The 10,823-nt window shown below is 36.0% G+C and overlaps 1 protein-coding gene across 2 annotated transcripts in view; it reads left to right on the top strand.

The window, feature by feature from the left end:
• The window catches only part of ANKRA2 (ankyrin repeat family A member 2), a 13,332-nt gene extending 2,509 nt beyond the window's left edge, over window positions 1-10,823 (top strand). The window contains exons 2-9 of one of the 2 annotated variants that reach the window (XM_054486938.2): window positions 182-574; window positions 1,877-2,035; window positions 5,527-5,592; window positions 7,572-7,669; window positions 8,175-8,300; window positions 8,775-8,841; window positions 9,676-9,756; window positions 10,306-10,823. In XM_054486938.2, the coding sequence (XP_054342913.1) occupies window positions 286-574; window positions 1,877-2,035; window positions 5,527-5,592; window positions 7,572-7,669; window positions 8,175-8,300; window positions 8,775-8,841; window positions 9,676-9,756; window positions 10,306-10,361 (942 nt within the window). In that variant the 5' untranslated portion in view covers window positions 182-285 and the 3' untranslated portion in view covers window positions 10,362-10,823. Of the gene's footprint in view, window positions 1-181; window positions 588-1,876; window positions 2,036-5,526; window positions 5,593-7,571; window positions 7,670-8,174; window positions 8,301-8,774; window positions 8,842-9,675; window positions 9,757-10,305 lie in introns of both variants that reach the window. The other variant, XM_054486939.2, reaches the window with a different exon arrangement.

The following is a 10,823-nucleotide window of genomic DNA, read 5'->3' as shown; positions in this document are numbered from 1 at the left end:
CTAATTAATGTCAAAGTTTGGATTCGTACCCAGGTTTCTCTACCTCTGAACATTATATTCTTTCTATTATGTATAGGTGCTTTCAAGAGCATTGTTTCAATACTTGATTGAAAATGATTATTTTGTGTATTTTTACCTAAGTTGATAGAATACTTTTAATTTTCTAATTTTTTTCTCTCAGATTTTTAAATATCCAGATTCCAAGAATACATTGGATACTGCTCTTACAAAACCAAGAGGAAATCGTGAAGAAATGTTTTAATTATTGAAACTACAGTGGAAATCATGGCTACATCAACAAATCTGGATATTGGAGCCCAGCTTATAGTGGAAGAATGTCCCAGCACTTATAGCCTAACTGGCATGCCAGACATTAAAATAGAACATCCACTGGACCCAAATTCAGAAGAAGGGTCAGCTCAGAGTGTTGCCATGGGAATGAAATTCATATTGCCTAACCGATTTGATATGAATGTGTGTTCTCGATTTGTGAAGTCCTTAAATGAAGAAGATAGTAAAAATATTCAAGATCAGGTTAACTCTGACCTGGAGGTGGCATCTGTCCTATTTAAAGGTTGAAAGTTATGGTATAAATATCTGCATTTGTTTTTGTTTTTGTATATTTGGGTTATTTTCCCAATCATGAGATTTTGAGTTTGGGAAGACAGTTTAGAAGTCATTTTTTAATGTGATTTTCTGGAATCTCACAGAAACCAAAATTAAAATAATTTCAGATTATATAATATCTAATTTAAAGGAAGTACATGTTGATTTTTTTAAAAACTTCTTGTTTAATATTTGTTTATAAATTCCCTAATGAAGTTCCCTATTATTCCTTTTAAAATCATAGGGCCGGGCACAGTGGCTCTTGCCTATAATCCCAGCACTTTGGGAGGCCGAGGTGGACAGATCACTTGAGGTCAGGAGTTCAAGACCAGCCTGGCCAACATGATGAAACCTCGTCTCTACTAAAAATACAAAAATTAGCCGGGCATGGTGGCATACGCCTGTAATCCCAGCTACTTGGGAGGCTGAGGCACAAGAATTGCTTGAACCACAGAGGCTATGGTTGCAGTGAGCTAAGACTGTGCCACTGCACTCCAGCCTGGTGACAGAGTGAGACTGTCTCAAAAAATAAAATCATAAAAAAAAAACACATGTTCCTTTTAGAAATGAATTAGCGTAATATCCATTCCTGAATATTCGTGTTCTATGAATGTTTAATGTACATTCACTTTCTATGCTTTAATGCAGTGAAGTCTGTCATCATGCTCTAGATGTGCTTTTATAATGATACCCTGAATAATAAAACTATTCTCTTAGGATAACATCACTCAAGATTAATATATTTTCTTGCAGAACTTTCACTGTGGTTATATAGACTTTTTTTTTTTTTTTGAGCCAAAGCCTCTCTCTGTCACCCAGGCTGGAGTGCAGTGGCGAGATCTTGGCTCACTGCAACCTCCGCCTTCTGGCTTCAAGCAATTCTCCTGCCTCAGCCTCCCGAGTAGCTGGGATTACAGGCATGTGCCACCGTGCCCGGCTAATTTTTTGTATTTTTAGTAGAAATGGGGTCTCACCATGTTGGCCAGGCTGGTCTCGAACTCCTGACCTCAGGTGATCCACCTGCCTTGGCCTCCCAAAGTGCTGGGGTTACAGGCGTGAGCACCCTGCCCAGCCTAGACTTTTTTTTTTTTTTACTAACCATTATGCAAACAAGGAAGTATGGACTTTTATGATAAAAACAATTTAGTATCACTTGATAAATAGTTTAATTGAAGCTATTATACCTCATGTGTTTCTTTTTAAATGTAGACATTGACATAGACCTCTTACTGAAATGCTTTTATTGTGTTTACATTTGTTTTTTTCTTAGCTGAATGCAATATCCATACATCTCCTTCTCCGGGAATTCAAGTAAGGCATGTCTACACCCCCTCTACAACAAAGCATTTCTCACCCATAAAACAGTCAACTACTTTAACCAACAAACACAGAGGAAATGAGGTCTCTACCACACCTCTGTTAGCAAATTGTAAGTATTTGCCACTGATGTATTACTATATTCTTAATGTAATACTTTCAAGAGTTTGATTTTAAAACATTATTTCATTAAATGCATGTTTTCTGGATAAAGAAAATGTGTTATACTACACAATGGAATACTATTCAACCTTAAAAAAGAAGGAAATTCTGTCACTTGGCGACACATGGATGAACCTGGAGGACATTATGCTAAGTGAAAGAAGTCAGGCATAGAAAGACAAATACCACATGATCTCACTATATGCGACATCTGTAAAAGTAGAACTCAGTGGAAGTACACAATAGACTGGTGTTTACCAGAGGCTGGAAGAGGGGAGTAGATGCTGAAAAGGTAGAGATACTGATCAAAGGATACAAAGTTTTAGCTAGACAGGAGGACTACTTAATGACCTATTGTACATAATGGTGACTATAATAAATATGATGCTCTGAAGGCTGGGCGTGGTGGCTCACGCCTGTAATCCCAACACTTTGGGAGGCCGAGGCTGGTGCGTCGCTTGAGCTCAGTAATTCAAGACTGGCCAGGGCAACATAGCAAGACCTTGTCTCTACTAAAAATGCAAAAAATAAAAAATAAAAAAATTTCAAAAAATAGCCAGGCGTGGTGGTGCATGCCTGTGTTCCCAGCTACTTGGGAGGCTGAAGTGAGAGGATCACTTGAATCTGGGAGGAGCAGGTTGCAATGAGCTGAGATAGCACCATTGCACTCCAGCCTGGGTGACAGAGTGAGACCCTGTCTCAAAAAAATAAAAAAAAAAAAAATAATGCATTGTATTTTTCAAAATTGCTAAAAGAGTAAATTTTAAATGTTTACACCACAAAAAAAATAAGTACGTGAGGTGATAGATTTGTTAATTGGCTTTAATCATTCCACAATGTAAACATATATTAAAATACTCCTTTGTACTCCATAGATATACACAATTATTATTTGTCAATTAAAAATAAATAAGTGCATTATACTTAAGTTTTTTAAAAGCTTAAGTGATGTCCTAGTAGTTTTAGCAGTTGTAAACTTTTTCATATATTATTGCATTTTTAAATATTTCATGTGGGGCTAGACACAGTGGGTCACACCTATAATCCCAGCACTTTGGGATGCTGAGGTAGGAGGATTACTTGAGTTCAGGAGTTCAAGACCAGCCTGAGCAACATAACAAGATCCCATCTCTACCAAAAAAAAATTTTTTAATTAGCTAGGTGTGGTGGCAAACACCTGTAGTCCCACATACTCAAAAGGCTAAGGCAGGAGGATCACTTGAGCCCAGGAGGTCAAAGCTGCAGTGAGCTGTGATCATGCCACTGTACCCCAGCCTGAGCAACAGAGTGAGACCCTGATTCCAATCAATCAATAATAAATAAATAAATAGTTCATGTATTATGTTTCTCTTTTGAGAGCAAATACAGATTAAAATATTAATTATGAAAACTTAAAAGTTTTACTATAAAAATAGTGAGTTAATAAATAATAGAGATTAAAAATAATAATTCTGAGCCCTTTGAAATTAAGACACTGTCAGTATTTTCATCTTCTTGGAGTTCAAGGCTTCACATTTTACTTATAAACCAGATCACTAATCAATAAATGATTTTGTAGTAAAAGCTGAGTAATTTGCACTGTAATTTTGAATTTGAATATAATATGAATATGAAACCACCTCTTTTAATACCTTGAATCCACAATTTTTTAATGTAGAATCGTTCTAGAGGAAGTTTTTCTATTTAAAATACAAAAATATTCTATATAGTATAAGTAGGTTAAAAAAAGAAAAACAGGAACTGTATTTGTGTTAGTATTTAACTGTATTTATGTTCATCACTGTATTTGAGAATGTAATATAAATATATCTATATTCTAAAGCATGACAAAATCTGTTTTTTCTTTGGAAACACTAAATCCCTCCTGATTTCTGAGTCACATACTGTACCAATTGAGCTAGGAAGAATCTTCCTGTAGGACTCTCACCCCACCTGTTGGCCATTTCTGGTTTACTTATATAAATTTGCGTAGGACACCAATTGCTTTTCCTTCTGTAGTAAGGCCATCCAATCATATCATTGAAGTCAATGATCAAATGCTACTAATTTTTAAGGAGAACTCTCCCTATTTGGCATTGTCTTTAAAGAAGTTGTCTTAAAATAATCCACCATAGAATTTTTGAGCTAAAAACAAATACCTAAGATCATTTGATTTACATCTCACGTTACAGACAAAAATGTTTAAAGTTATCCAACATCACACAGCTAATTAGCCACAGCTAGGCCTACACTCAAGAATTTATTCTCAGGCCAGGCACAGTGGCTCATGCCTATAATCCTAGCACTTTGGGAGGCTGAGGCTGGCCGATCGCTTGAGCTCAGGAGTTGAAGACCTGGGCAACATGGTAAAATCCTGTCTCTACAAAAAATATGAAAATTATCTGGACGTGGTGGCGCCCACCTGTATAGTTCCAGCTATTTGGGGCACTGAGGCAGGAGGATCACTTGAGCCCAGGAGGTTGAGGCTGCAGTGAGCTAAGATCACACCACTGCACTCAAGCCTGGGTGATAAAGCGAGACCCTGTCTCAAAATAAATAAATAAATAAATTTACTCTCAAGGCCAGTTTTTCATTTGTGACCTCATTCCTTGTAAAAAGAAAACCTCATGGAGTCTCTAAATAAAAATATTTAAGACCACAATGGGGTCAGTCAATAAAAAGACAAAAGAGTGTCTTCGTGTCTTTAAGACCCATCTTCCTCATAAGTTTGGATGCAGAAATAGCATTTTAAAAATTAAATATCTAAGCCATTTCTTCAGAATACATTTCATTGATAATACCAATTTGAAGATTTTTTAAAAAGGCCGAGGCGTGGTGGCTCACGCCTGTAATCCCAGCACTGTGGGAGGTCACGGTGGGAGGATCTGCCTGAGCCCTGGAGTTCAAGGCCAGCCAGAGCAACATGAAGAAACCCTGTCTCATAAAAATAAAATTGTAGATATCAGAATTGCCTTAAATAAATATGAATCAATTCTCAGATACAGAATGAGTACTTGTAATTTTAGGGTACTTTTTTTTTTTCTGTCACCCAGACTGGAGTGCAGTGGCACAATCTCAGTTCACTGCAACCTCTGCCTCCCTGATTCAAGTGATTCCCCAGCCTCAGCCTCCCAAGTAGCTGGGATTACAAGCGCATGCCACCATGCCAAGCTAATTTTTGTATTTTTTGTAGAGACAGGGTTTTGCCACGTTGGCCAGGCTGGTCTCGAACTCCTGACCTCAAGTGATCCACCTGCCTCTGCCTCCCAAAGTGCTGGGATTATGGGCATGAGCCACCGCGCCCAGCCGTAATTTTAGGATACATTTTAAGTTATATTTTTAAAACAATAAAATTATAGTTTTTGTTTTGGAAAAGAAAATTGGTGACACAAACATGAACCGTGGGATGATGCAAGTGTACCCTATAGATAATGCATGAAGCATTTTATGATACTCTTTCAGCTTTGTCTGTTCACCAGTTGGCTGCTCAGGGAGAGATGCTCTATCTGGCCACTCGTATCGAACAAGGTAATAGCCTATTTAAAAATATTTAAACAAATTCAATAGGATTTATTAGATTTGTTATTGTTTTATTTTAATATAAGAAAGTCTAAAGACAAAAACAAATAGTTACATAAACTCACCAAGTAGATAACCCAATGGATAGTAAAAAAAAAAAAAAGGAATATAAAGCATAAAAGTTCCTTTACCACCGTTGCCTTTTCCCCTAAAGCAAACATTATAAGTTTCTTACATTTTCAGTAAATTTTTTTGAAAACATTTCTATTTATGTTTCGGGTTATGTGTGAGAATGTATATGTGCTTGTTATTTACACAAAAGGGAAAATATACACTACATTGCACCGTTTTACACTGAATACTGTGGAGAGCTTTCCATATAAGCACGTATTAAAGACCTATTTTATTCTTTTCATAGTTCCATAAGTGTGCATTGTATTGCATGTACATGTTCTACGTTATTTTTTTTAACTGCCCCCCTTAAGTTTTAAGTTTATACTTAAAACTTAAAGTATATCTATAGGGCAGATTCCCACAAGTAGATTTGCTGGGTCAGAGGGTATATATATATATATACGTATTTTTTTATATATGTAAATATATATTTTTTATATATATATATATAACCAGATGTGTGTCCTCACACAAGAGCTAGAGTTTCTGTTTTCCCACACCCTCACTGATACAAGATATTAGCAGACTCCAAATTTTGCTGATCTGACGTGTGAAAAATGGCATCTCAGAGTAGTTTCATTTACATTTTTTAAGTTATGGTCTACTGGAATTTTTTGCGTGTGAACTGCCTGCTATATATTAGTATATAAACTCTAAATTAAGGAAATTAGCTTTTTTTGTTGTTGTTTATGTTGCATATATTGTTCCCCAGCTTGTCATTTTTCCTTTGACTTCCTTTATGAAGTTCTGAAAGCATAACATTTGTAAGTCATAAATTTATTGTCTTCTTTGTGACTTCTGGATTTTATATCTTGCTTAGAAAGGATTTTCCATTTCAAGATTATAAATAAATTCACTCATTCCTTATTCTAGAACTTCTGGGGTTTCCTTTTTACATTTCAATATTTAACTCATATGGAATATGTTTTATTGTAATGAAGTAAAGATTGAATTGTGTTTTTATTTTCATGCTTTAAAAAGTTAGCCAGTTGTCCCAAAACTGTTTATTGAGTACAGGGAGTCTGATCAAAGAGTTTTATTTTGCTTAATCATGTCATTTTTATGAGAAAGACTTAACCTTATATTTCTGTTTGTTTGTGAGTATTTGGAGGCTTTTCAATCTACTGAATAAATTTGGGGAAAAGGCTGTGGACTTAATAACTAGCAGACAATCTAGGGAAGAAAAAGGGGTTCAAGGTAGAATTGCGTGGTACTGTATTTCAGACTATTCATTCACATTTATTATCTGTCATCCACGTAACATTATGTTAGCAAACCACGAGAATGAGAGAAATTCACAGGCAGCAGTGTTAGCTATGGAGTAGAAGATAGCTTTAATAAGATTCAATAAGTTTATATATTTCTGTAATGCTGAGGGCTATCATATAATCTCACTTTTATTATGATCCTCCCAACTGTACGTTGAGGTAAGCAAGGAATTCTGTATATTGAAGAAATTAAGTGTCTTGCCCAGGGTCACATGGCTGGAAAGTGACAGAGCCAGGATTCAAACTGTGGTCTCCTGATTCTGAGACCAGTGTTCTCTTGACTGCCTTGTACCTGGCATTATGTCATGTCTGGTAGTTTATAATTTAAGTAATATGCTATCTGAACCCGGCTATGTACATTGAGGCATATTGTAACACACTCAGACTACAAATTACAACAACATGCAATAGGACACCAACGAAAAGTCAGCACAAAGTGAACTTTACTGAGTATTATAATCAACTCTTCGGAATGCCAGTTTTTCATAGTGATATTAAGATATGGTTGTTAAATTAGATCACGAAAATTGCTTTTCTTTTAAATAGAAAATGTTATCAATCACACGGATGAAGAAGGATTTACTCCTCTGATGTGGGCTGCAGCACACGGGCAAATAGCTGTGGTAGAGTTCCTACTTCAGAATGTAAGGAAAATGCCTCAGAAAATGTATATGTATAGTTACTTAAGTTCAGTTAAGTCTTTAGTAGAGTTTTTATATATCCAGCCAGCTAGATATAATGGTAGAGGCTACCAAAAAAAGTTTAATGCTTTTCATATTCTCATGGAACTTGGATCTAGTTGGGAAGGCAAGACTAATCATACATGCAACAGTGAGAAATAATTTAACGCCCAGACCCCTCTACATCCCATGGGACAGAAGTACTGTCAGCTTTGAAGGAGAAGGCTTCATGGAGGAGCTGTGACTTGACTCCAGAGTGAAAGGATAATTAGGATTGATACAGTACGGAGGAAGGAAGGCATCCAGGCAATCTCAATAAAAGCATCCATGAGTAAAAGTTTCCATTATTTCTTTATTAAGCCCAGAACATTACCAGGCCTAGTGTTGAACTATAATTATTGTTGACAGGAATAACAATATTCTTGTTTAAACTAATTGATAAGTCTTTTATCTCTACTTCCCATACCAGGGTGCTGATCCCCAACTTTTAGGAAAAGGTCGAGAAAGTGCACTGTCGTTGGCCTGTAGTAAAGGCTACACAGATATTGTCAAAATGCTGCTTGATTGTGGAGTTGATGTAAATGAATATGATTGGGTAAGTTTGTAATACTAAATTTAAAATGACTCTAGCAAGTTTTAGAATTTATTTGGTTTGGGAGAGATGCAGTAAGTTTTATTAAAGAAGAAATAGACTGAGCATGGTGGTGTACACCTGTAGTCCCAGCTACTTGAGAGGCTGAAGCGGGAGGATAGCTTGAGCCCAGAAGTTTGAGGCTGCAGTGAGCTGTGATTGCACCACTGCACTCCAGCCTGGGTGACAGTGAGACCCTGTTTCTAAAAAATAAATAAAAGAATAAATAAAGAAGAATAATTAATTAGCTAAATATGTAGAAGAAAAAGTTAATATCATAGACTCAATTATTAGTTCTGATTTAAGTATCCTTCACAAAATATTAAAATTACTGTAAATGATTGTATGTCTAATTCTAGTAAAACTTCTCACAGCAGCATTAAATTACTTGAGTCTTGGTCACCGTGAAAAACTCTGAATCACCTTTTCATTTTGCAGAATGGAGGAACACCTCTGCTTTATGCTGTACATGGAAATCATGTGAAATGTGTAAAGATGCTCTTAGGTAAGCAGATAAAAATTTAGAAAATGCCATGTGAGGACTTGATTTTTTCGACCTAGCCTCCCCTGGTACTACTCAGGAGAATCATTAACTATTGTTAAATACATGAATCTTGCTGCTCTTCACCCTTAGAGCACCTGCCACCAAAAGTTGCCCATGTGAGAAGCAGCTCCATCACATACCACACCTGCAATTGGACCTTTTATCCTTGTTGCTTTCATTTGGGGGGTCACATGTGAATCCACTATGTGGCCAGGCACCGTTTCTCAAGCCTATAATCCCAGCACTTTGGGAGGCCGAGGTGGGTGGATCACTTGAGATCAGGAGTTCAAACCAGCCTGGCCAACATGGCAAAACCCTGTCTCTACAAAAAATACAAAAATTAGCCAGGCAGGTGGGCGCCTGTAATCCGAGCTACTCAGGATGCTAAGGCAGGAGAATCGCTTGAACCCCAGGGCCAGAGGTTGCAATGAGCCGAGACTGCGCCTCTGCATTCCAACCTGGGCGACAGAGCAAGGCTCTGTCAAAAGAAAAGAAAAAAAGAAGAAAAGAAAATGAATTCACTGTTGTTTTCTTTATACAGTGTCTTTATGCATGAGCTTTATCTTTAATTGTGTGAGTTTCAGCTGCTCTAGATGATGCTGTTTGTTTGAAGTGTCTTCCCTCCAATCCACTAAAGTAAATTCTAAGTACCCCATGCACTCTGTACTTTGTCAGACTATCCTAAAAACATTCTCAAACTGAAAAATCTCTCCAGCTATTTGTACATGAGCCAATAATAGACAAACATATCTGCATTTTCATTTCATTTATGTAGTTTTTTCTATTTTGGTATAGAAAGTGGGGCTGATCCAACAATTGAAACTGACTCTGGATATAATTCTATGGATCTAGCTGTAGCGCTAGGCTATAGAAGTGGTAAGTGTGTTAGAACTCTTGTGTCTCATCTTAGTAAAGCTCTGTAAATAGTATAAGCCAGTACTCCAAACCATCTTTATCACTGTAATCCTAAAACATGTTATCCCAACTCCTGACATACACTTTTAACTTTGGGAAAAGTCCACAAATTCCTATAAAGTCTAGAAATGAGTTTGTTACTATACTTTTCACCAACCCAAATAATTGGTTACTGGAGGATAAGTGCATACCTGTTTATAAGATTTATTTCATATTTTGATGGCAAACTATTTGTAGGGCAACTTTAGGATAACCTTGTATTCTGGACTCTCTTTCGGTTTCAAAAATAAACCAAGACACAACGTCCAGTAACTTGGACAGTTACTCAGTGACAGACTAAGTTGCAAGTTTTTTCAAGTATTGCATTGTATTATTGCTCTCAGACTATGCATGTATCCTGCTTAGAAATAACTTTATTTTAGGAAAATATTGGGGATAAGTTAAATTTGATAGTTTTAAAAGAAATTTTGTAGTCACTGTGCAGTAATCTTGATTACCTATCTGTTCTAGTTCAACAGGTTATTGAGTCACATTTGTTGAAGCTGCTTCAAAATATCAAGGAGTAGACACAGTCATCAGAAAATGTCTGCCCTTTTGTTTACTTCTTGGTCCTTATAAATGATAGTTTTGTTTACTTATAAATTTTTACCTCAGTTGCAATATTTACTGGTTTTTAGTAGGTTTTAATAAATATTTCTCTGAGTAATTCACTGGTTTATAATAAATTTAATACTCTTTTTATAACTATGTTTTACTGTATATTTAAAATTATAAATTAATGTTTCATGGCATGTAAATTTTTATGGTACAGATAGTTAACATCGGTCTTTGTATCAAGTGCTGTAATTTGACATTTTCAGAAATTATTCTACCCTAGTCATCTTCACTCGTGTATTAAGTCATTCACTTTATATAGGGTTTGCTATAAATCCCTAGAAAAAAAATTGTTCTTATTGTTGAATTAAAAAGTGCACAGTGTGATTGTTTACAAAATGATATTATAAATAAATAAAATACTTTTTCTGTCA

The sequence above is a fragment of the Pongo pygmaeus genome, chromosome 4, assembly GCF_028885625.2.
Source record: "Pongo pygmaeus isolate AG05252 chromosome 4, NHGRI_mPonPyg2-v2.0_pri, whole genome shotgun sequence".
NCBI classification, from domain to species: Eukaryota; Metazoa; Chordata; class Mammalia; order Primates; family Hominidae; genus Pongo; species Pongo pygmaeus.
This window is presented reverse-complemented; position numbering and strand designations above follow the sequence as displayed.